General features: G+C 36.7%; 1 protein-coding gene across 4 annotated transcripts in view; it reads right to left on the reverse strand.

The window, feature by feature from the left end:
• Positions 1-3,670: 3,670 nt before the first annotated feature.
• LOC123819117 (integrator complex subunit 6-like) overlaps positions 3,671-27,694 on the reverse strand; it is a 56,453-nt gene continuing 32,429 nt past the window's right edge. The window contains exons 9-18 of one of the 4 annotated variants that reach the window (XM_045839443.1): positions 26,578-26,710; positions 18,121-18,215; positions 17,006-17,116; positions 14,630-14,848; positions 13,613-13,736; positions 11,147-11,289; positions 9,431-9,533; positions 6,165-6,539; positions 5,204-5,297; positions 3,671-4,635 (exon numbers count right to left, since the gene is read on the reverse strand). In XM_045839443.1, coding sequence (XP_045695399.1) covers positions 4,527-4,635; positions 5,204-5,297; positions 6,165-6,539; positions 9,431-9,533; positions 11,147-11,289; positions 13,613-13,736; positions 14,630-14,848; positions 17,006-17,116; positions 18,121-18,215; positions 26,578-26,710 — 1,506 coding nt within the window. In that variant the 3' untranslated portion in view covers positions 3,671-4,526. Of the gene's footprint in view, positions 4,636-5,203; positions 5,298-6,164; positions 6,540-9,298; positions 9,534-11,146; positions 11,290-13,612; positions 13,737-14,629; positions 14,849-17,005; positions 17,117-18,120; positions 18,216-26,577; positions 26,711-27,694 lie in introns of all 4 variants that reach the window. The other 3 variants (XM_045839441.1, XM_045839444.1, XM_045839442.1) reach the window with 3 other exon arrangements.

The following is a 27,694-nucleotide window of genomic DNA, read 5'->3' on the forward strand; positions in this document are numbered from 1 at the left end:
TCCAATTTGGATGCCTTTTATTTTTATTTTCCTTGTCTGATTGCTGTGGCTAGGAATTCTAATACTATGTTGAACAGAACTGGTAAAAGCAGACATTCTTGTCTTGTGCCTGATTTTAGTGGGAAAGCTTTTAGGTTTTCCCACTGAGTATGATGTTGGCTGTAGGTCTCCCATATATGGGCTTTATTATGTTGAGGTATGCTCCCTCTACTCCCATTTTGCTTAGTGTTTTTATCATAAATGGGTGCTGTACCTTCTCAAATGCTTTTCCCACATCTACTGATATGATTGTGTGGTTTTTGTCTTTCCTTTTGTTTATGTGATGCATTATGTGCATTGATTTGCAAATGTTCTACCATCCTTGCATCCCTGGGATGAATTTCACTTGATCATGGTGTATGATCTTTTTCATGTATTGCTGGATGTGGTTTGCCTGTATATATATATATATTTAAGGATTTTAGTATCTTTGTTCATCAGCAATATTGGCCTGGAGTTTTCTTTCTTTGTTATTTCTTTATCTGGTTCTGGGATTAGGATGATGCTGGCTTCATAATAAGAGTTTGAGAGCCTTCCCTCCTCTTGGATTTATTGGAATAGTCTGTGAAGGGTAGGGGTTAGCTCTTAAACATTTTGTAAAATTCTCCTGTGAAACTGTCTGGTCCAGGGCTTTTGTGTGCTGGGAGTTTTTAAATTACTTCCTCAATTTTACCATCTGTTATCAGTCGGTTCATGGTTTCTGCTTCTTCTTCATTTAGTTTTGGAAGATTATATTTTTCTAGAAATTTGTCCATTTCACCCAGGTTTTCAAATTTCTTGGCATAATGTTGTTCATAATAATTTCTTACAATCTTTTGTATTTCTGTGGTATCAGTTGTAATCTCTCCTCTTTCATTTTTTATTTTATTTGGGTCCTCTTTTTTTCTTGATGAGTCTGATTAAAGGCTTCTTGATTCTATCTTTTCAAACAACTATCTCTTGGGTTCATCAATCCATTGAACTGTTCTTTTAGTCTCTATGTCATTTAATTCTGCTCTGATCTTGGTTATTTCCTTCTTTCTGCTTGCTTGGGGCTGTCTTTGTTGTTGACCCTCCAGTTCTTGTAGATGTAGGATTAGGAGGTTTATTAGAAATGTTTCTATCTTTTTTTTAGGTAGGCCTGTATCACTATGAACTTCCATCAGTACTTCCTTCGCTGTGTCCCATAGGTTTTGGACTGTTGTGGATTCATTTTCATTTGTTTTTATAAATTTTTGATTTCTTCCTCGATCTCATTGTTAACCCATTCATTATTTAATAGCATGCTCTTCAATCTCCATGAATTTGTGTTCTTCAATTTATTCCTTGAGGTTGGTTTCCAGTTTCAGGCCCTTGTGGTCTGAGAAAATGCTTGTTATAATTTCAATTTTCTTGATTTTTTGAGGCTTGTTTTGTGTCCTGTCATGTGGTCTAGCTTTGAATATGTTCCATGTGCATTTGAGAAGAATGTGTATTTTGCTTCTTTGGGATGAAAGGTCCTATATATATCTGTGAAGTCCATTTAGTCTAGGGCATTGTTCAATGCCGCAATATCCTTGTTGATATTTTGTTTGGAAGATCTATCCATATTTGACAGTGGGGTGTTAAAATCTCCTAGTATAGTGTTGCTATCTATATCTTTCTTGAAGTCTTCCAAAATTTTCCTTATATATCTGGGTGCTACTGTGTTGGGTGCATACATGTTTATAATGTTTATACCTTCTTGATGGAGTCTTCCCTTGAGTATTATGAAGAGTCCTTCAGTGTCTCTTTTTTCTGGCCTTTGTTTTTAAGTCTATTTTTTATTATAAACATTACAACCATGGCTTTTTTGTCCTGTGCATTTGCTTGGAATCTTTTTTCCAACCCTTCACTTTAGTCTGTGTAAGTCTTTTGTTCTGAGGTGGGTCTCTTGCAGGCAGCATATGTGCAGGTCATGTTCCCTTATCTATGCAGCTACTTTATGTCTTTTGATTGGAGCATTTAATCAATTTACATTTAAGATTATTATTGATAGGTACTTATTCATTGCCTTTTTACGTCCTTTGTACCTGTGTTCCTCTCTCTTACTCTTTTCCTCCTTCACATTAAAGCAGTCCCTTTAGCATGTCTTGCAGTGCTCGTTTGGTGGAGGTGTGTTCTTTCAGCGGAGGTGTGTCCTTTCAGCCTTCTTTTGCTTGGGAAACTCCTTATTTTGCTTTCAATTTTAATTGAGAACCTTGCTGAGCAGAGTAGTTTTGGTTGCAGGCCTTTGCTTTCCATTACTTGGAATATTCCTTGCCATTCCCTTCTGGCTTGTAGTGTTGAGAAATAAGTCACTAGACTTATAGAGCCTCCTTTGTATGTTACTTCCTGTTTCTCCCTTGCTGCCTTTAAGATTCTCTCTGTCTTTGAATTTTGCCATGTTAATTATGCTGTGTCTTGGAATGGGCCTCTTTGTATTCCTCTTAACTGGGACCCTCTGTGCTTCCTGTATTTGTGACTTTTTCTCTTGTCAAATTAGGGGACTTTTCCATCATTACTTTTTAAAACAGGTTTTCTATTCCTTGCTCCTCTTCTTTTCCTTCTGGTGTCTCGATTATACAGATGTTATTACGTATCATGTTGTCTTGCAGTTTCCTTAACCCCTCTTCATTGTTTTTGAGTCTTTTTTCCTTTTCTTGCTCTTTCTGGGACTTTTTTTCTACCTTGTCCTCCAGCTCACTGATTCTATCCTCTGCTTCATCTAGCCTGCTTTTGATTCCTTCTACTGTGTTCTTCCATTCAGAAATTGCATTCTTCATTTCCTTTTGGCTCTTCTTGATAATTTCTATGTTCTTTCTTCATGCTGATAGTTTGCAGTAAGTTCCTCATAGTTTCCCTGTAGCTCTTTGTAATTTTCACTGAGCTCATTGAGCTTCCTTATAACCATTGCTTTGAACTCAATATCTGATTGTTGACTTGAACTATTTCATTTAGCATTCTTTCTGAGGATTCCTCCTTTCCTTTTAATTGAGGGTTGTTTCTTTGTCTTCCCATTATTTGTGAGACTCTTCTTGTTTGCTTCTGTTGACAAATTGATCTTCTTTGACTCCCTGAGTTTGTGGTGTGAACTTCTATGGTAGGAGACCTGTGGGATTCAGTAGTGCAATCTCCAGTATCTCCTGAACTTGATGGTCTTGGAATGCCCTTTATGTCATTTATGTTGGCTCTCTGGATGTAATTGTGTTTTGAGTGTTGTTGGGTTACTTTTTGGTGGGTCCTTCCCTCCAGCTGGTTGTCTAAGGGTCACTCTGCCCACCATATCTTGTATGCTGTTGTGCAGGTGCAATCAAATTGTGCTAAAGCTGATTCTTCTGTCTCTCTGAGGTTATAAGTCTTCTCTCTCACTACTGGTTGCTATGAACTTTTGATTATCGTCCAGAGTTCAAATAAACTTGATTCTGACAGTGTCTTCCCAGTATTTTCAGTTTTTCTGGAGAGGGACCTCCAGAGTATCTTACTCCACCATTTTAACCATCACTCAGTTCTGTGAGTGACATTTTGAAGTTTAAATCATTATATTAGCATCTTAATTGAATAGTGATTCCTTTTTTTTCTGAAAGGAATAATTAATCATAACATAAGAAAGACAAAACTAGGAATTTCTCCAGCATTAATACACTTGTGAAAATCAATAAAATTATTTATTTCATATATTCAAAGTCAAAATCTCTTTGTATACATATTTTTCCAATTAATACAAACATAACAATACTGCTCCATATAAACCTTTGTATAAACATTAAAGGAAATGTATACATCATTTTTCACTCTAGTGCTTTCAAAGCACAAAATGTACAAGTCCACCTGAAGATTCTGTTATCACATGCAAGAACAAATGTCAGGGGTTAGGGCAGCCTCAGGTGCACTTTGTAACGTCTCTAGACAAAATAGAAGAGAGTTGGAGGTAGATTGTTTGGTGACTCTCCCTGCCCCCCCTCCCACAGAGAAATAAATTACCCAAATAGCAGCTTTCTTACTCTTTGATTCAAGCTGTCCTGAATATATCATGATTTAAAAGGCACAGCTGGAAATTGTTGAAAACTTTGCTCGGCACACACAAGATTACTAATTGGGTTCTGAACATCTATTCTTTCTAAAGGACATAGTAAGAGCACCAAGTAGTGCTCCACTTGCAGGTGGGCCCTAGTCACTCTGGAAATGCCCAGAACAGCAAAGTTCACATGAGTGAACCCTTATCACCTGTGGTAGGGGTGACAGTGTGTGCTGAATTTAACCTGCTGCATTACCTTCCTCAACTGGGAAAAGAAATAACAATTTAATCTTTCAGAGAAAATTCTTAGGGCAAAAGCCAGCTTTTACTGCCAGAGAATCATAAAATAAAAAAATTTCCACTGTTTTTTCTTAGCTTCTGGAAGGCAATTCCCGTTACTAACACATTCTAGGGAGTTTCAACAATATTCTGTTCCATACTACAGCACAGAAAATTTGTCCTTTTTTTCTCCTTGTTCTCCTTGTTCCTTGCATTAACATGATGATCTGCTGTTGATGTGATTAACGTTGTTGAGAAGGTGGTGGGAATCTATTTTTTCCAGTACCTTCTCAAGGTACTGAATTAAGACTCGTCTTTTAAACCTAAAAATAAAGGAAACTTTTATTAACTAAAAGATACTTAAAGCAGCACTGCCTATTGTGGCTCATGGGCTCGAGTGCCAGCCTGCAGACCAAAAGGTCCCTAGTTTGATTCCCAGTCAGGGCACATGTCTGGGTTGTGGGCCAGTTCTCCAGTCGGAGATGTTTGAGAGGCAACCAACTGATGCTTCTCTCCCTCTCTCCTTCCCCCTCTTTCTAAAAGTGAATAAATGAAAAATCTTTTTAAAAGAGATACTTAAAGGACTGTGAAATGCAGCATGCTGTACACAGTACAAATGGAACTAACAATCAACATAGAATAGAAATGTATCCTCATGTAAAGACAGTTTAGCAAATACTAACAGTGTCCACCTCAGACTGTGGGGAGCCTACAAGGCTCCATAGAGTTGATGAATGAATTGGACTCAGATAATTCTAAATGCTTCTGATGACAGCTTTAACTGTGAGTAAGGGTCAGGGTTTGAGAAAAGCACGGCAGAGACTTTTTCCCCCTGTCCCACATTGGGCACTACTGCTTAAAAAAGAACAAAAAGCTCCTATTGGCACCCACCTTGCAGCTTCCTTGATGGTAAATTCAACAAATTGTTTCTTGACTGCAAGAGGTCCTTGCACGCCTTCGAGCAAAATGAAAATTCTTTCATATTCTGAAGATATTAAAAAAGCTTTAGTATTTAAAAAAAATATGGATGGGAAATAAAACTCAAGCTTTATACATCCTCAGTAATCATTCTTCATGAGGTGGAAAGTTAGTTTGTATTTTAAACACTCAAATCAAAACATCTGTGCATACCTACTAAGGAAATGCAGTAAATACTAATCAAATGTGGGAGGCTGAATCATAGTTCCAAACACTGTTCATGTCCTAATTCTCAAACCTGTGAATGTTATTTTATATGGCAAAAGGGACTTTACTTTGAAAATATAAATAAGTTATGGGTCTTAAGATGGGGAGATTGCCCAGGTTTGTGCATGTAGGCCCAAATAATCACAGATATCCTTCTAAAAGGAAGGTGGCAGAGTTAGAATCAGAGAAAAAGATGTACAGATGGCAGCTGAGGTTAGAGAGGAGAGATATCGCTAACATTATTATTTAAAAGTGGAAGGGGCCATGATCTAAGGAATGCAGACAGCCTGTAGAAGTTGGAAAAGGCAAGAAAGTAGATTCTCTCCAGATCCTCTGGAAGAAATGCTGGCCTTTCAACACCTTTGTGTTAATCCAGTGAAAATAATTTCAGAATTCTGACTTCTCTAACTATAAGATAATATTGTTTTAAGCCACAAAGTTTGTGGTAACTTGTTACAGCAGCAAAAAGGAAACCATTACATTGAATAAGGGGAAAAAAGAGAGAAAGGTATATTGGATTTTTTCAGATAAAGCAAGAGGAGTCACTTTAAACTATGTGGACAAGCAATGCTTCCCCAAAATTCATGTCAAGAGAGAGCTTGAATCTACTCTGAATTATACAGGGTGACCTCCCATTATGATTCATAAATGTTCTTTCACTACTTACTTCGTCCAAATTTTCGAACTTCTTTCATTAACTGATGTTTTATATCAGCATTGATTCCTTGTGCCATAGCAGGAGTTATTTGCAACGCATTTGGCACAGTTCTGAATGTGGATGTTACTGAGACTTTTCGATCATATGCAGGGACACTGCAGTTTTTGGTTCCTCCAACAAATGCATTACTACTGGATTTGTGAATCAGGCCATCTTTCCTTAGACTAGTGAAGTCATCAGACAGAGAATCCAATTGGTTGGGTGGAATACCATCTCCTGTTATATTCATAACCTCTGGTGCAGCAGGTTTTGACAAGAAGACATCAGGTGGGATTTGACCATTTTCCATCTTTTCCTCATGGACTTCGTGAGTGACAGTAGCATCTGGAAACCAAATTTAGAAGCTGAGCTGTGAGGCAGGTGTGTTATATCAGCTCCACAGGTAGATCCCAGTGCTCCTCAGTTTTGAGGAAATTAGTTGTTTCATAAAGCAAGAAGATGTTACCAGATGGAGTCTGAGACCCCTCAAACTGAGCTTAGGAAGATAATACAAATAAAACCACTTTCTTTTCCTCATGGCATTATGAATACATATGGAAACTAAGTAGGACAGTGCAACTAATAAATATTCTCAGATCCCTGGCACTCGTGGCTTAGTGGCAGCTGTGCTTTACAAGATGAAAAACAGCAAGTCTCACTTGATGTCATGATTTCTGTAACTGACCTATAAAATTCCGTGCTTTTCTAAGCTTCACACCAGACCTACTTCAAAAGTTCTGAAAGAACAGAGGTGGCCATTAGGTGTGAAGACTCTATGTGCACTCCATAATCAAAAATCCCACCCCATATATGATCCTCCTTATCTACCTTTTCAGTCTCAGGAAAGTGAATTTCTTTCTTACTCCAAGTCTGACACCCTACTTCATTTTCTCATCCTCATCTGTGCCAGGCACTGTGCCAGTAGATAGGGATCAGCAGTGAACAAGATAGACAGAAACAATCCCAACCATCACTGAACTTACATTCTAATGGTGAGATCAGACAGTAAGGGCACAATGAGCAAATGAAATAATGACAGTTTGAATTTATGTTAGGGAAAAGTAAGCAGGAATGTGACAGACAGCAGAAGGGGGATTCTCAATGGTTGAGGTGGTCGGGCAGGACCTGAAGGAGGAAAAAGAGCCTGACCTGTGCACATGCAGAGGAAGTTCCAGGCTGCAGTAAGGGCAAGTACAGGACCCTTAGGAGGCTTCAAGCCAGGACCATAGAGTAAATGACAGAGACAGAGAGAACAAGGAGGAGACAGACAAGACACATGTTAAGAGAAAATGGCAGGAAGAGGGTAAAGGGGGATAAACAGTGATGGAAGGAGACTTGACTTGGGGTGGTGAGTGCACAATACAATATATAGATGATGTGTTATAGAACTGTACCACTGAAACCTACATAATTTTATTAACCAATGTCACCCCAATAAATTCAATAAAAATTTAAGGGAGGGAGGGAGGGAAGGTGGGAGTGGGAGAGAGATAGAATGAGAATGGCAGGGCCAGGTTGTGCAGATCTTGTTGACTAGAATTGGGAGTTTAGATTTTGTTGTGAGTGTATAGGAAAGTTCATGATGGGTTTTCAGTATGGACATGGCATGATCTGATTTCTGTGTTGACATGATCACTCTGGCAGCAGGGCAGAAATAGGTTAGACAAGGAGAAGATGGGCAGCCTGATAATCAAATAAGAAGCTACTGTCATAGCTTGGTGACAGACAGATAATGACATCATAGACTGAGAGATGCAGAGAAATGTGGGATGCAGTGATTATACTGGTTATGAACTTGCCTAGATTAGTCCATGTATGGAAGTGAGAGGAGAGTAAAAGAGAAATCATGGTGACTATGGTTTTTCACCTGAACCGCTGGGTAAATAGTGCCAGTGGTATGCAGGTACTGGTGCACAACTGCTCACAAGAGTGGATTGTGTGCACTTCTTCCTGATCTGGTTCAGTGACCTCACATTGAAAGCTTGATGTTGATAATGTTGGCATTGTTTACACTGTGGAAATCTGCAAACACTATGATCCATGGCTTCTCCACCCTCCCAACCCTTGCACCTATGGACAGCTGGCTCTCACAGCTTTACCAGTACACTGCTGGTTGGTGTCATCAGCTGCACTGAGGAAGACTGTAAGTAGAGGAAGGCTGTAAGTAGAGCTGTTTCCAAGAGTCAATGTTATGAGTTTATTTGAAACAAATGAAACCTACTGAGTTTTATACGTCTGTTAGTCAGCTGAATGTAGATGCTGTGTCCAGAGTTAAATTTGAGTCGAGTTTGAAACAAGTTGTAATCTAGAGGTATAAAGATCTGAGTTGTTGAAATATAAATCTTATTTAAAGCCCTAAGACTGCATACGATCACCTAGAGAAAGAATGCAGTGAAGAGGAGAGGGTCCAGAATTGAGCTTTGGGTCCTTACACTATTAAGAGGTGGGAAAAAAGCGGGGGGGGGGTAACCAGAAAAGATAATGAAAAAGAGTTGCTAGGAAATGGGAAAAAAAACAGGAGTTTGTGGTTTCAGGGAACCCAAGAATGTTTCAATGCAGGAGGCAGTGAACAAGTGTGTCAAATGATGCTAAGTAATGGCAATCTACAGCAGACAGTAGGGCCCTTGATTAGACATCTTTCAGTGGAGTAGGGGAGGCAGAACCAGACTACACTGGGTTAAAGCATAAAGAGGAGATGAGGACATAGAGAGCTAGTGCAGACTGATCTTATTGAGCCCATTTGCTCCTACTGCCTCAGGAACCTGCTCCATCACTGTGACTTGAATAGCAATTCCAGATGTTTGCACATTATTATGCCTTGCCCTGAGCAGGAAAACAGGCTCATATCTGTCCGCTTCTCAATTTTGTGTTAATTACTATATAAGTATGGATCTTTCTCCCCTCATAGAAATTGAGATCTTTGAAACAGGGTCTCTGCTTCCCCTCTTCCCCACACCCTCTGTACCTACCACTTCGATGACTTCATATTGGTTTACTTAATGAAAACAAAAGTGAATACAAAAGGAATGATACAAAGGGAACAAAATTGTTTAGTGTCTTAGTCCTCTAGGAGCCATAAGGAAATCACAACCACTACTCTATACCTGTATATACAAGGGTGGGCTTTATGAGGTTTGGATAAGATGGGAACCACAAGGCTGAGGGTGGTCCCTTTCCGCCCACATGGTTAGTTACAGTAGGTGGTGTTTGTGGTTTCCTCAACAGCAGGGACATACTCCGCCTTCTCTTAGATGACAGAGGGCTGTTGGGTTCTCCAGGACGTTTCACTTTGTTTTGTGGCCCTGCTACAAAATCATCTGCTTCATCAATCATCATTCCCTAAAAAACATCAATGAACATATTCCATTAAAGACAACACTGGAAGCTCTCTTCATATGCATATACAATCATGTATTAAATCATCAACATTGGTCTTAATCATGGGCCAAATACTTATCATGCCCCACACAAACTCTGTTCTCAGGAAATGCCACTCAATTTTAATCCAGTCTAAGTGGAACAAGGAAGAAATGAAAATATAAGGTGTTGCCCAAGATCAAGCATAATACAATCATTAACCAGAAAGCTTGAAGAATGAGCAACTCTTCACAACCATAATGGGAATAAACACAGTGACCTTTGAAGAAGTACAAAACATTCTGAATCAACCCTTGACAAGGGAAATTATCCCTTTTTGTGTGCTTTTGTGCCTTATACTCACCATTAAGAAATATTGATTATCACTGTACAGAGTGCTGCATATAAATGATAAAGAGCAAACAGACAAAAATGTAATTCCCCCAACAGCAATCTTATAGAGATTCAGATATGTCTACCTTGGTGCTAGACAAGGATGAGGAACTTTTCATTCTTGGAGCAGATAAAACATGAGAGCTTCTTATATACAAGGTTAGCTAAAAACTGTTCTCATCCAAGGATAGCCCAAGAATATACACTTGCATCATTTTAATAAAATCATGATAAATTATTTTTCCAAAGCATTTTCCAAAGCAAAACAGTACAGAAAGGGAAAACATATTCACTAGCATTTACTACATGTCAGGTAATGTTCTAAATGGTATAGATGTACTAACTCAATCCTCCAGAGAGCTCCATGAGTTAGGTGTAACAATTATCCCTAGTGCTGCAAATGAGGAAACCAAGACACAGCGAGATTCAGAAAAACTCCAATTAATTGAGGATTGGGATGAAGTGGAATACCTTTCAGTCTAGTTTTGTTACAAAAGACATTATTACATGGTCTTCACCTTAATGGTCTTCTCCTTAAGTACAGATATAATCTTCTTTGTCTTCATGGTTAAATGGTCAAGTCAGTCTCTGTCTCTCTCTGTCTCTGTCTGTCTCTCTCCCACACACCCCTCTTATATTTAGATCTGTAGTAGGACAATCCAAATAAAGCAGCATCACTTCGTACTTCATATTTCAAGAGGAGCACTTCACCACTATCTAGATAGAGCACTAGACCTCTGAATAATGGAAACAGGAAATACATGGTGATTTCAATATTAAATGAATTAGTACATGGAGGTGGAAATGAATACTGACTCTGGAACTGCAAAGATATGGGTTTAAATCCTGGCTCTTATTAGCTGTGTCACTTGAGGTAAATCACTTTACCACTATGAACTTTGATTTCTCTTTATTAAAGAGCAGATAGTAATACTCATCTGCAGAATGGTTGTGAACATTAAATGTGATCATTTCAGACATCGACTCCTACTAGGTACTCAATAAACATCAGCTATTATTTTCTTCAACCAAGACAATCCCGCATCAGGAAGCTCCCACTTTCTATTCACAAAGTGTCCTGGAGTCATATTTTATCTTTTAAATAAACATGAGAATATCTTATTTATATCCATCTTACCAAGAAGAAATGAATTATAGCAAGAATAGCACAATTTGGGAAGACATAGAAATAAGTATCTTACCTTCTTATCTTGTTTAAATGGATTGCCAAAGGTATGCAGTCTTTTGGGTTGATCTGGATCAATCTCTCGAAGTGGTGAAGCCAATGTCTTTAGGTATTCCTGATAGTTACCCATTTGTGCGACTGGAACACTGTGAAGGGAATCTGCCAAATCACCAGAAAAGAAACAGATGCTATATAACTTAAGTGTATGGTCTTTTTGAGAGGACATGATCATAGTCTGCTTAATAATATAGGCAAGGTCTGTCCAGAAAGTATTCATCCATACACTATGAAAAAGACATTTATTGAAGTTGATACAAGATACAAGAAATACTGTACACAAGACAATGACACTTCCATCCCCTTCAAAGTAGGCGCTTTGGGACCTTACACAGTTCTCCCAATTGCTGTCAGCTGCCCCATTGTATGTTACTGAATCTCATTGATGGTCTGAAATCTCTACCCTTTCAAAGGTGATTTTAGTTTGGGGAAAAGCCAGTAGTCGCAGGGCACTAAATCTGGGCTGTAGGGCAGCTGAGTCACCTGGGTGATTCCATGTTTCACCAAAAAACTCTGCACCAGACTTGAAGCATGAGCGGGTGCATTGTTATGATGAAGCTGCCAATCACCAGTTACCCATAGCTGTGGCTGTTTTTATCATATCGCATCTCTTGACCGACAAAGAACATTGAGGTAGTACCCCTTATTAATTGTTTGGCCTGGAGGAGCATAAGCATGATGGACAATACCTTGTGAATCAAAAAACACAGTTAGCATGGTCTTGATCTTGCTGCAACTTTGCTGTGCTTCTTTGGGTGTGGAGAACCAGGCAACTTCCATTGGGATGATGGGGCCTTCATTTCTGAATCATAGACATAGACCCCCAATTCATCTCTAGTTATAATCCTCCTGAGGAAATGTGGTTCATTGGTAGCAGTTTGAATCAAATCATTAGCAACTGCAGCACGATGCTCCTTCTGCTCTGGTAGCAGAAGCCACGGAATGAATTTTGCCACATGTTTCATGCCAAGATCCTAAGTCAAAATCTGAGACACAGTAGTTTTTGGAATCCCCACATGAGCTTCTAGTTCTTGCACTGTCAGTAACCACTTTATTGTTTGCAGCCCGTACACATTTAATATTCTCAGATGTTCTGCTTGTTGCAAGCTTTCAGAACATGTATCATTTTCAACAGATTCTTGACCATCTTTGAAGCATTTGTGCCACAGTTTTATTTGTGCTGCACTTACTGCATCCCCCCTGAAAGCCTTCTGAATCATCTGATAATTTCCACAGAGGAATATTTAAGCTTAACACAAAATTTGATGCAGATTTGTTGCTCTACTCGCTCAGTCATTTTGAATGTGACTGCCACACAGTACACATGCTCACTCAATGGCATCTACTGTGCCCATTGACTAGCACAATCAAGTTGTCATTGTTCATGCATGGGCATTCCAGTTCACTCTCCTTGGCTTCCAGGTTACATCGATATTGCACAAACCATTCTCATTATATTAACTACGGCTGGACTTTTTCTGGACAGACCTCATGTGTTGGCATGTGATAGTCTAAAACCTCAAATCTAGCATTCTGGGACCTAAAATTATCTCTCCTCACCCCACTCATTACCAGTCTACCAATACTACTGCCTACAAGCTTAAATCACCATGTCAAGAAAAAATTCTGTTAACCTTCCAACAAGGTCTGACAATGGGCTGACATCTCTTATACTACTACCCCAACCCAAAACACCATATTTGCTCTGTTTGAAGAGCCTAAGCTCCATGGTTTTCTGTTATCATCCAGAGAACCTTGGTTAGTGGGTCTCACCCTCTTGGAGAATTTGGTTAAAGCTACAAGCTCTTTTCCTAGAAAAGTCCTCCTCTCCCCACAAACCTTGATGTATAATTTTGGGAGGTTGGCCAGGTTAAGATGTATACATTTTAATGGAAAAAAAATGACCCTATTTAAAATGAATGAAATGGAGTATAGAGGAATTGTACACTGTCACCAATTATTCTGGACACTATCAGGTTCATTCTTTTCATGTAACTGAGGAATTATGAACTGAATTCACCACAGTGGGCTGAAGGATACAGTATTGGTGCATGCAATTTCCAAAATCTGACAGACTGAGTTTCTGCCACTTTCCAGCTCACTAACCCTGGGCAAACTACTAAAATGTTCACTATCAGTTATCATATCATAAGACAGGCATGAAATATTATCTATTTCATGGGTTTATTTTGAGGCTTGTAGGAGTTAAAGCATGGGTTGTGTAATATATGCACTGATTAATGTATACTATTCCTTAAACCTGGGAATAATAAACTTGTGCCTGGATAGATACAGGGATTTAGTGAAAACAGACATTCTAAACATTAAAATATTACAAAATAACCTAGTCATTACATAATAAACACCACTTACATAAGGCTTGGCATTTTCCTAATCAACAAAGATGATTTTTATGTTTATTTACCTTCATCTTGTCCAACAATAAACTTGTGTGTTTTCAGCAGATTGGATCTCATTCTGGTTAACTGGTCTAAAAGACCTCTACGTGAAACATCATAGGCATTTCTATATGTCTGAGGTTTCAAATCCTATTTGAAATGAAAAAAAATAATTTCAGTTACTCCTGAAGCTTTTAATATAAAAATACAATTCTTAACCCTCTTAAAATCTTAGTGAGGGACTCTACATTCAATACAATTGACTACAGTAGAATTTTCCCAGTGGGAAATTTACACTTTGCTGGCCTTGTTCTGAATTCTAATATACCCACAAAGTATTAAAGCCACTGGGAATATACTTTTTCAAGCATGCCATTTAACTCCAAATTCTGAGAATCATGTTTGTGGCTGCCTTGCGGGCCTACTGCTTATAATCTAGATGTGTTTTTCTGGCACCATGGAGGCGAGTTGCTGCAATATCCCTTCAGAAAGCAATGGCTTATCCTGAGAGGAGTACAGTTTGCTGAACTTAGGGATCTACTTAAGCATTTGAACTGAGGCCATGCACTCCCCAGGATGCTCCCTGCCAGTGACTGAGAATGGTGGGGGAAGGGTGTTTTGGCCTGGCCAGTTCTGCCCATTGTGAACCTCCTCTATGGGAAATATTGGTGCCAGAGGTCCCTGTTGGGCAGGTCAAGATTTTCTCCCAGCTATACCAATGTCTGAGGCTCTTCATAACCATTCTTCCTTCCTTGCATCCCCTTCCTTAAACTCCAGAGCATATTAAATCAGCAGTGTAATTTGAAGGCTCTCCCTGCTTACTCCTGTTCCTTCTCCCTTTATCTTTTACAGACATTACCCCCTAAACATATCTTGTACATTTAATTCTATATTGGCATCTGCTGGCAGGATAATCCCTAAACTGGTCCGTCAATAACTATAAGGTCCAAAACAGGATTGTAATTATTTAAAAACTAAAGTAATATGAAAGACATAAATATATCAGACAAGTTCAAACACAAACTATTTATGTTATAATTTACCTTGTTTAAGAGCCCTATTTGAAAGCCAGCAAATTCTTTGGTATTCAATTCTGTCAGTCTTGGCGAAGTTTCCCCTATGATTTCTTTCAATAGTTTTCTAAAATTTTTACTGTGAGTCAAGGACACACCACCTCCAGAATGATTTTTCACTTTGATTCCAGTTTCCTGGGGAGGTTTCTTCCCCACTGATGCTAAAATTCGTTCTGACTCTAGTTTGGTCTAAAATGAAAGTACATAGTATGTTATAAAAAGATCTATATTATCACTGTCATTTTTACTACTTAAGAAAGATAATACTTTAAGAACCACACAGAAAAATTTTCAATTGTAAATCACAGAAAAAAGGGTAATTAAACATTTTACTGTGCTTCTCTCTACTACCACAGCAAACGGGGCGGGGGGCGGGCTAGAAAGACAAATAACTTCATATGGTTTTTTATCGTGTCCTGTTTCAAATTTATGATTGAATTTGTGGAGGGAATGGAAACCAGGGATAAGAATTAATTCATAAACATTTAAAGTCACATTTTGTTACTGTAGAATCTAGTCTACATATTCATAAAAGCTTAAGACCCTATATTTATAAATGTAAACTTGTGCAGATTAGTATTATATTTTTAAAATCAAACTTTTGTTTCTAATATTGAACCATCCAAAAATTAATGCTTAAAAAGTATTACCAATAATATGTAATATATGCTCAATGTTTCTTACTAACTTATAACAAAAAATGCTCTTACTAAACACTATTATACCATATTGATAAATAGTGCTTAAAAGTGTATTGTAACAACATATTGGGCATATTTTGTGATTTACATACATCTGAACCAGTTCAAGAAACACTGGTGACATACTTATTAAATTAGTAATTAGAGCTATTTTAAATTAGTAATTATCTTTTCTTTTTTTTTCTAAAAGGTGGAATTCTACCAATGTCCGGTAAGCTCAAAATAATTTTGAATTTTTTGTGGCTTGGTTAGAGATTCATTAATTTTCCCTAATTATTGGAATTAAGTATGTTTATTATATTTTTTTAATCAAGTCATGATATAAGTGATAAGAACAAATGAAGGGTCTGTTTCCATATATGGTCCTGATAGCTCATTTATAAAAGTATATAAGCAATGTATCCCAGAAAGTCCCAGAACTTGCATGAGTTTCAACTCTGTTCACTATTCTTCCTTGTGGCCACACCCTGCTGACACAGCCTTAAAGGCCTAAAGTAAACATCAAATAAAATATATAAATCAATAGATCAATAAATAAACAATAACCAAAAAGAAAACATTAACAACAAAAATATATCAGCAGAGAAAAAAGGGGGTTAAGAAGACACTTGATAGACCAAAAATCTGGGTTTGCCTTTCCTTTCTTTGCATTTATGACCACACTGGGCTGGTGGGAGCTGTTAAACTCCAGAGCATACTCAAGTTTTTTGTCAGTCCTCAGCAAGATGTGTCAGCATCCCACATTGTGGAGGCATTTTGGGTCTTTAGTGAAATATTACACTTTTTTGGTTACTACTCTATGTTTTTTAAAGGCCCAACTTCCAAACATATCCAAATTAAAGCTTTTAGTCCCTGAAAATGCTACTACTGTTCCCTACCTGGGAATACATTTGTGCATAAGAAAGTAAAGCTGCTACATAAGTTTGTCATATAACATAATGCATTTGTATGGCAGTAAAGCTCTGACTCAGTAGCTCTCAAACATTTCCATCCTGCAAGAATGGGCTAGGTAAAGGTGAGAAGTATGATAAGTAGGGGTGAGTGAGTGGAGGATGAGGTACTAATAGAGAGGGGCAGGCAAGGGACAAGGTGAATAATGGTAAATGAGGTGTGGGTATAAAGTAACAGATGGAGGGCAAGAAGAGAGGAGATTGAACTCCACTCTTCAGGTCCCCTTGGGTCTATCACCCTCTAGTATGAGGAATACTGGTCTCATCTCCCCCTCTTCAAGAAAAAGCATATGGATATTTATTGCCTGAAAACTAATTTCAGGCAAGTCATTTAATCATACCATGCCTCAATGTGCTGACCTATACAAGGGGATGCTCTAGCCCAATGTGATTTTAGGAAAAACTAGGCTGAGGATAGCCTCTGTCCCTCTTAGGCCACAAAATATCAACCAGCTTGCGGGTAGGACAAACTGGCAAGCGAAAGGAGAAATGGCACAGCATCAGATGATACTGACAAACCCTTAACTGCAGTTTAATGGTGAAGCTAGAAGCCATAGAGAATCACATTAGTACTAATCCATAAAGTGTAGAAATATATACACATTTAATTTGAAAAGTTACAATTACACTAGAGAATAAGGAAATGCACTTCTGAGGGCAAAGGATTTTTGTTTGTTTGTTTTTACCAATACTACCTGTTGGCTGAGTTTTTTAAGGTAAGAGATAACACTGTAACTAAGTCCACAATCTAAATTATCTGATATCAGATTTGGAGCTCCCATCATCCTTAGTGCTTTCTTTAATGGCTATAAGGAAACAAAATACACAACAGTAAGAATAGAATAAATCTTAAAATACTCAAAGTTCAGTTATAAGGGGCAAAGGGATATGATTCATTTCTTAGAAGTCAAGGTGCTGCACATAAAACCAAACATGGAACATTAAAAAGTGGCAATGAAAATAGCAGAGAAGGAACAGAAAGTAAAACAATCAGAAAAGAGTGGGATAAGAAGAGCAAGTAATAGCAAATTCAAACAGGTAAATTCTTTCAGTCTTAATTTCCAATTCATAAAATTATTTCATATTGCAATTTATTGTGCACCCCATTCCTGCCATGGTAAATATTACTAACACACCCCAATTTCTCCTCCCAGTGACACCAGATACCACGGTTCTGCCTTTTCACCTCTAGAAACTTGACTTCAAGTTTACCATATCCACCTCTGAAATGATTTGATAAATCATGATTAAGATTATGTGACCAGTTCAAAATCATCAGGAATATGTATCTCAATGGTAAACACTGAAATGAGGCCAAGTAACTTTTAACTCTTTTTGGATCCCGACCTTTTGCCCCTACATAAGTGTTTCTACTTCATGCTGTGTCTAGGACACATTTTAACAGGCAATAAGTAAATATGTCTTCAGAATTTTTTTCAGAGGGAAACTCCATATTGAGAATTTCTAGAGTTAAAAAGGAAAGTTAATATAATACATGAATCCAGACCTATTCTTCTTCAATTCCAAAATTATAACTTCATAAGGTTTATTTTAATAAGAGAAATATAGATGTGTTTTATAAAAATAACCATGGCAGTTAAAGGAAATAATATAAACAAAACAGTTCTCTTTGTTCTACTATGACATCTCCAAGCACTTATACATAATTTGAGAAGACAATGGCAACACAAATATTTATAAATTAAAAAAAAATCTCATTCCACAGGTAAAGTTTTTGACTCAATATATATTTCTTGTGGCAAAAATCATCACTGATACATTTAATACATATATACACATAAATACATACTAATAGGTAATATGGAGGCAGAGTTTTTAAGTAGCTGTCAAAAGCCTGTCGCCACTTCAGATTTGGCTTAAGCTTGTGAACTTTAAACAAGTCATCTGTAAGAGAAAATCAAATAAAATATTACATTATTCTGATCCCAAATATCAAGATCTAAATCAAGCAACCCACTTCTATTACATCATTTCCTGGAAAACTCAAGTTTTAATTACATTAGATGAACCTTTCATTGGAGTTCATTTGTCTTTTTTTGGTACTATTTTCCAAAGTTCTATATGGTATCTTTCTAGAAAATGAAATAAATTCTTAAGTTACATATTTCTCTTTTGCCTGTGAGGCTACATAAAATATAATATTACAACACTAACTCTGATCTATGTGAAATATTTTTTGACCTTTTATATATTGGTAACTCAACTGTCATGATTTTTACTTGACAAGAAATCCATGGTCACTTGTTGATGGAATATTACCTTTATCTAAATAGAGGATGTGAAAAACAACAACAAAACTGAACTCATACCGAGAACAGATTGGTGGTTGCCAGAGGTAAGCATGGGGTGGGAGATGGGCAAAATGACTGAAGGTAGTCGAGTAATACAAACTCCCAATTACAAATAGGTCATGTGAATGTTATGTACAGCACAGTGACTATAGTTAATAGTACTGTAGTGCATATCTGAAAGATGCTAATAGTATATCTTAAAACTTTTCATCATAAGATAAAAATTGTAACTATGTATGGTAATGGATGTTAACTAGACTTACTCTGGTGATCATTTTACAATATATACAAATATTGAATCATTATGTTATATACCTAAAACTGATATAATGTTATATATCAATTATATTTCAATAACAAATAAACAAACAAATATACTGTCATACTTTTTGCTGAAAGACCAAAGTAAGAGTCTGTACAAAGTATATGAGCACAAAAGTTAAGCCTCTAATTTCTAGGTAATGATGGCAAACTCTAAATTATGTTTTGAATTATCTACAATCAGCCTAAACTTTGTTAGCCATATTTCCCCCTTTTTATTTATTTTATTTCAATGGTCAGACATTTTAAGCCAAACTTTGAGTCTCTCAAATATTAGTTAACAATTGAGTACCAGATGGGAGTGGGATTGAGAGGATGGATAAAAAAGGATAAGGGAATAAGAAGTACAAATTAGGACTTAAAGAATAGTCACCAGGATGTAAAGTACCTCATGGGGAATACAGTCAATAATACTGTAATAACTATGTATGGTGCTTGGTGGGTACTAGACTTATTGGGATGATCACTTAGTAAGTTATACAATGTATAATCACTGGGTTGTATATTCTGAAATTAATATAATATTGTATGTCAACTGTAATTGAAAAATAAAAAAATATTTTAAAAGATTGGGTGATGGCACTAGTAAAAGCAAGTAGAAATGTTATGTTGAAGTTTAAATTCTGCACAACTAAATATGTTTCTTGAATATCATGTGCATTAATACACCTAAAGATATTTCCCTTAAATAAGCAGATCCCCCTATCTTTTCACACCTATAATTCATTATTTTAATAACTTAAATGATTCTATATACCACATGAAAATTTCTAAAACATCTCATTATTTCCTTTCAAGAGTAAGACAAAATATTCTTTCATAATGTAATAATTCAAAATTGACATCCACAGATATCAACATGAACCTGCCACACTTACCATAAATACCAAAGATTTTTATAAATTCAACCTCTATTTTGTTTCTTCAGGTTTCATTGGTTCTTATCCAAAATCAAATGCTTTTACTTCCAATGACAAGGCAATTCCTATGCCATATGCATAATTTCTTTACAAATAGGGCTGTTCTTTGAAATTCTGAATTACTTTAGTTAAGGAGTAACTGTGTATTTTCTTCCTTTTACTTCTATAAATAAATTACTCACTCCTGCTGAAACTAATTTAATAAATTTATGACGTCATAAAATGGAGGGTTTTTTTTGTTCTTTTGAATCAGAGTATAAAGAACAAAGAAAAAAGATCTAAAGAGACTGCTGGCTCATTGTAGCACCAAGGTCTTTTAAAGACCATTAAAAAAAGATCATTCGTATCTTAACAGAAAAGAATGAGAAACGATGGAAATATCATGTTACACTGTGTATTTTATGTGAAGTCTGTTGGGAATTAGGCAGATTTTGGAAACTAACTGACAAATTCCACAAGAATGGAGAGACATTTAGATATAAATAGATTAAATAATGAAAGTCAATAATAGTCTTAATATTTCTAACACTGATGATTGCAATAATCCACCTAGCAGTCAATTTAGTCTAATTATTTCTTGTCGTATTTTTTTTTGAAACAGGGTGGGAGAAAGAAAGAAAATCTTCCACAGTCTAAATTAAGGGTACAGAGAGTTTAGTCACTAACTCTATAGCTCAGAAAATGCTTTCCATGGTATTAAATTTCCATTCACACAGAGTCTCTAGGAGGGTATAGTAAAGATGTCATAAACAATTAGCTAATCAACATTTGAAAGACAAGGAAGTGAATGTAGACTGAGATTAAAATGATATTGCCAACACCTCAAAAACTACTGACATTTTGTCTTCCAGTTCCTTTCTCCCCATTCCCTGCTTTAAAGAGGAAGAAGACATGGGTCTGAAAGTCAGCCACATAGTTAGCTGAGTAAGCTTTGAGAAATTGCTTCGTCTTTTTGTGCCTCCATTCCATCTACAGAATCAGTTTAATGATAACTGCATTACACACAAGATTGTTCTGAGAACTAGATTATGTACATGAAAACACTGAATAAAATGAAACTGAATATATAGTGGTTAATACACATCAAGTTATCCTCTTTCCATTATTTTGTCTTGCTTCTCCTGGTCTCAATATGGAGCTAGTTCTTCATTAAAAAAAACAAGCAGGTGAATTGAATGTGGTATGTTAGAGAAAAGTTGTCATAGATGCCTTAATTTCTGTAGTTATTGGTCCTCAACAAAAACAAATAATAATTTCCTAGTTTCCTAATTGAGGGATAATCTTCTTGCCAACTATGATAATCTGCTTACCATCCTACTAACATGATTCTTCTGGTAGTTCATTGATTCAATTAAACTTCACTATCTATCCCATGTAAGTTTTAATGCTTAAATAATTAAACCTTTAACTACTTTTGATGGAAATCTTGAGTTGGTAAAGAAACAGGAGTCATCTTTATGGACAAATATTGTACTATGCAGTAGTGTACTATGCAGCGATGCTTCCTGGCATTATGTAGTGTATTGACTTAATTTGCTTTTTTTACTAAATGCCCTGCCCACTAAAACTGCAAAACTGTCCTATATCTTTATATTATATCTTCAGGATAAAAGAGTGCCTTCAATGGATACTAAGATAACATAGCTATTAATAATGACAATATTAATAATAAAGCTAATAATATTATCACGCAATATTTTACAGGTGAGTTCTGTGCAATTTACTGTATTAATTAATCCCAACTCAATCCCTTTGAGGTAGTAACTATCATTATTCTCACTTCATAGATGAAATAACTGAAGCACAGGGAAGTTAAGTATCTTATCCATGGTCACAAAGCTAGGAAACAGCAGAGCCAGGATTCATACCAGCATAGCTAAGCTCTACAGTCCATACTTTTAAGCACTATGGAAGCTACATAACCCAGAAAGTGAAGTAATGGTAGAAATGTAAAGAGTGTCTATTTCAGAACCTCAACATGAAACCCAAGTTTGAGATTCATGGGCACAAGGACCTCCAGCCTCAAAGGCTATGAAAACTCCATGCTTCTTAGAATATACAAGTTATAGAAAAGCCTAGAGATAGGTATATGAAGCCAAAGGGCAGAATGGGAACTGAGTCAAGGATCGGGTGGCCCTGAAATGGACATGTGGGTTTAGGGAGGGGGAAGGAATGAAAGATGCCTTAGAGGTTTCTGGTTTGGGATATTTGCAAAGGGATGATGCTTTAGGTAGGACTGGATTCTCAGTGTTTTAGGTTAATGAGGACCATGTTAAATGCCACATATGTCTCTCTGGTGTTAGAAGACATTTCAGAGAGAAGGGAAACTTGGCATTTAGGGAATAGAGTGATACAGACTAAGAGGTAACCAGGAAGACAGTGTCAGGATTTGACCTTACATAGTACTGGGGACTCTGAGAATGTGGCAACTTAAGCACAGAAGATTTGAGGCAAAGGAAGATCTGAATGCTTCCTCTTAACTGTTATGTCCTGTCCACATTTGACCTCTATTACCTGTAAGACCAGCCAAGACCAATTTTAGAGGGTGGGTCTTGCTATTATAAAGTGCTATGTATCTCAATTTCTGATTGAAGATCAGCTATTCTACTTAGGGGCATTTTCATATAATGATTTGGAAGGCAACCTGAGTTTAGAACAAAGATGAAATACTGGAATTCAACCCATAATAGTTCTAAAGAACTTTTCTACTGCCCTGCAGTAATGAGGGCATCTCTACCCCATGGTGTCAGTGGAGACCATGTGAGGATGAGAAATGAGGAACCCTTACTTCTCCCAACCAGGACAGTATCATTCTAGTGAGAATCCAGAACTCCTATCCCTGCACAGCAATAACAAGGAGCCCCCTCCTTCTGAAGCCAAAGGGCAGAATGGGGGTCAACAGAGGCCAATGGGGAACCTGGACTTCTACCCTCTTGGCACTAATGAGGCAGTACCTCAAAATCTCTTCCTGAGAAGTGTAAGAAGAAACAAGATAAAACAGAAGGTTTAAAGAATATCCAGAGATTCACAATACTGAAAATGTTCAGGTTTCAATTGAAAATCATTCACCATACCAAGAACCAGGAAGATCTCAAAACAAATTCAAAATGGCAATCAAGAGACACTAACACCAAAATCACAGAAGGGGAAGGGTCAAGTCAAGGAACATGCATAAAGGACCCATGAACAAGGATAATGGGGTGGAGATTGGCTTTAGGAGTGGAGATTGGACAGGGCAGGGGAAAGCAACAGGGGGAAAATGGGGACAACTGTAACTGAACAACAATAAAAAATAATCAGGGAAAGAAAAGGGCAAAGGGTGAAAAATTGGGACAACTGTAACAGAATAACAAAAAAATTGATTAAAATATTCAGTTTAGGTTTAAAGGACCAACCATAACAAAAAAAATATTTCAACAACGAATTATAAACACAATTGAAACAAATGAAAGAAAATTAAAAGACTCAGCAAAGAAATAGAAAGTGAGAGTTGAAGATATAAAGAAGAACCAAATGGAAATCTCAGAATTGAAAAAAGCAATAACCAAAAAAATATCACAATGGGTGGGCTCAAAGGTAGAATGGAGGATACAGAGGAAATAGTAAACTGAAAAATAGAATAGAAATCACCCAATATGGCCCTGGATGATGTGGCTCAGTGGATTGAGTGCCAGCCTGCGAACCAAAGGGTCATTGGTTCGATTCCCAGTCTGGGTACATGCCTGGGTTGCAGGCCAGGTCCCCAGTAGGGGGCATGCAAGAGGCAACCACACATTGATGTTTCTCTCCCTCTCTTTCTCCTTCCCTTCTCTACTCTCTAAAAATAAATATATAAATCTTTTAAAAAAGAAAATATTTTTTAAAAAAGAAATCACCCAATATACATAACAGAAAACACACCTCCCCCCAAAATGACCAGATATATGATTTGAAAATTTTCCCCATTCCATTGGTTGCCTTGTCACTCCATGGGTTGTGTCCTTTGATGTACAAAAGGTTTTAAGTTTGATGAAGTCCCATGTGTTTATTTTTGATTCTGTTCTCTGTGTTTTTGGTGTCATGTCTATTTTTATTTCTTACAACTACATGTAAATCTACAATTTCCTCAAAATAAAGTGTACTTAAAATAGAAAAATAATACTATTTACGGTTTAAATAAAGAGTACCTAGTGTAATCCTTCACTGTATAATCTGAAAACTGGGGTCATAAAGGTAGCTTGTTTTGTCAGAACATAAATTTTATTCTCCTACTATAAACCTTGATCAATGATTCAGGGTCAAAGTATAATATCAAAACATGGAATTGGAATGAGCAAAAAAGAAGAAAACTGAAAATTATTATATTGAATTAAAAACCAAAACACGCAAGTAAAAAAAAGAAAAAGGGGTAAGTAAATCCACAAAATACAGGGAGTTTTTGTTGGTAGACTTATTAATCAGAGACAACACCTATATTATACATCAATGACAATCACCTTTTAGAAGATACTTTTAGACTAAGAAATAAAGAAAATAGACTATACAGAACAATCATGCTAGTATATTTATGATGACCCATTCTTAACCTTAACTTGGAACTTTTAAACCCATATAAATGCAATTAAAAATTATGCAACATGGAACACTTACAATAATTGCCTTTTTGGTACATTTAATATATATATATATCATTTATAGTGCTAAAATAAATCTTATGTTTTTAAAAATAACTTTTATTTTTCAATAAACAGAAGATGGATAAAATACAAATATAAGTCATACCACCATAAAAGTCTTAGAGGAGAACATAGACAAGAAAATTTCAGATATTCCATGCAGGAATATTTTCACAGATATGTTCCCTAGAGCAAGGGGCATAAAGGAAATAATAAACAAATGGGACTTCATCAAATTAAAAAGTTTCTGCACAGCTAAAGAAAACAGTAGCAAAACAAAAAGGGAACCAATTGTATGGAAAAATGTATTTGCCAATTATATCTCAGACAAGGGTTTGATCTCCAAAATATATAAAGAACTCACAACTCCACACCAGCCAAGACAAACAATCCAATTAAAAAAATGGGCAAGGGACCTTAACAGACACTTCTCCAAGGAGGACATACAGAGGGCCCAGACACATATGAAAGGATGCTCAGCATCACTAGCGAACAGAGAGATGCAAATTAAAACCACAATGAGATACCACTTCACACTGGTTGGAATGGCCATCATAAACAAATCAACAAATAACAAGTGCTGGTGAGGTTGTAGAGACTAGGGAACCCTAGTACACTGTTGGTGGGAATGCAGACTGTTGCAGCTACTGTGGAACACAGTATGGAATTTCCCCCCCAAAAAAACTAAAAATGGAATTACCTTTTGACCCAGATATTCCACTGCTGGGATTATATCCTAAGAATCCTGAAACACCAATTCAAAAGAACCTATGCACCCCAATGTTCATAACAGTGCAATTTACAATAGCCAAGTGCTGGAAACAGCGTAAGTACTCATCATTAAATGAGTGGATCAAAATCTGTGGTACATTGACACACTGGAATACTATACAGCAGAAAGAAAGGAGTCTCTTCCCTTTGCTACAGTGTGGATGGATCTGGAGAGCATTATGCTAAGTGAAGTAACCCAGGCAGTGAAAGAGAAACACCATATGATCTCACCTGTAAGAGGAACCTAATGTACTCATTTGATATCATACATAGCTATTACAATATTATTGGGTATATTCCTTATGCTGTACTTGGCTATTGTAAGTTTGTACATAGCCTTTGTACAGTTTTTATAACTGGCAATTTGCACAACTTAATCCCTTCTCCTTTTTCACCCAACCCCCTAAACCCCTCCCATCTGGCAATCATCAAAAAGTTCTACATATCTGTGAGTTGCCTCTGCTTTGCTCATTTATTTTTTTAGATTCCACATATACATGAAATCATATGCTATTTATCTATATCTGGATTATTTCACTGATAATAAAAATATTATGCTTTTAATGATTATATTAAAACTCAGTAAAGGTTTGGTCCTCTTTGCAAAAATTAAGAAACTCCACCAAATAATGCTCGCAACTTTACAACTAGAAGGATACCATATGGTATTATATTACTCTAAACAGATGTGGCTCTTTAAATGAGAAAAAAATCTCAACACAGGTTTTGGTGATATCTGAATAACAGCTTGGGGAGTTGATCCTTTTAGAATATTGCCATGGAAACCACAGCTTCTACAACTACAATTATTGCAGAATTTACTCTTGTACCTAAAACAAATGCCTCAAGAGCATTGAATATTCTTTTGTGGAGGAATTAGTGTGAGCCAATACTGCTACAGAAGTCCTATTTTCTGAAGAAAACCATCATACTTTTGGAGCGTTAATCCCAATCAATGGTATTTTTTGGCTTAAACTGGTCTATGAAAAGGCAAGTGCACTTAAAACTGGGGGTTAGGGTCGGGGTGACAGCACTGGACCTTGCAACATAAAGAACAGCATAAAAATCACACACCAGAGCTGTCTCTTCTGTTTGATGTGAAAACAAGAAACAGAAAACAAAACAGAAAACAGTGTGCAAATTCTATCCTTCCAAATCAGTTTTTAGATTTTAGATTTTATATATATTCAGATATCAGCTGCTCTTTGATATATGTAATGTGCTTAGCCTATCATATATTTTTTTTGTTGTATTCTAAAGATGATTAAATAGGACAAACTTTACTTACCTAAAAGAGGGAGTAAAACTGGGTAGTTGTACGGCATCACAAAGAGGTTTACACAAGTTAAAGTTGTACTAGCTTTTAAATAACCAAATGGATATCCAAGTTCATTATATTTTCCACTGCTAGTAACAAATACCTGAGAATAACATGACATAATATACAGTTATGACGATAAGGATTTTATGTAAAACTAAACGCATAGCAACACTCCATAGCCACATCTATGGCACAACTTAATTGTAATTTTAAAATGGGAATAGCGCTTTTAGCCTATGTTTATGTCAAATATATCATACTAAATAAGAATGTTAAGACTGCAATTCTTTCATAACTTATAATAAAAAAATGAAACTGTTGCCCTGGCTGGTGTGGCTCAGTGGATTGAGTGATGGCCTGTGAACCAAAGAGTCACCAGTTTGATTCCCAGTCAGGATACACGCCTGGGTTGCAGGCCAGGTCCCCAATAGGGGGCACACAAGAGGCAACCACACATTACTGTTTCTCTCTCCCTTTCTCCTTTCCTTCCCCTCTCTGTAAAAGTAAATAAATAAAATCTTTTTTTAAAGATTTTATTTATTTATTTTTTAGAGAGGGAAGGGAGGGAGATGGAGAGAGAGAAACATCAATGTGGGGTTGCTGGGGGTCATGGACTGCAACCCAGGCATGTGCCCTGACTGGGAATCGAACCTGCGACACTTTGGTTTGCAGCCCACGCTCAATCCACTGAGCTACGCCAGCCAGGGCAATAAATAAAATATTTTTAAAAATAAATGAAACTGTAATATGCAATAACCATTCAGTTTGTAGTCTACATCACCAATACCCAAATATTTACTTGGATAACACATGGAAAATAAGGCTGAAATATAATTAAATGATATTGGCCATTAAAACAAATTGACTTTTCAAAAGAAGAAATGGTGACCACTGTAAAGACTTTTAGGAAATGGAACGTAGCCCCGTGCCTAGAGCAGGCAATTAGAAAAACAAAGCCCATTCGAAGGATTATGCTAAAAAAGGATTATGCTAACACTCCTCATGTGTATTACTATTAAATCTTGCTCAACTTCCCTTCGATGCTCAATTCTCCTACCTACTATTCATTTTTCATTTTTACAAT

Source organism: Phyllostomus hastatus, unplaced genomic scaffold, assembly GCF_019186645.2.
Source record: "Phyllostomus hastatus isolate PE091 unplaced genomic scaffold, TTU_PhHast_1.1 phas_contig_30, whole genome shotgun sequence".
Classification (NCBI taxonomy): Eukaryota; Metazoa; Chordata; class Mammalia; order Chiroptera; family Phyllostomidae; genus Phyllostomus; species Phyllostomus hastatus.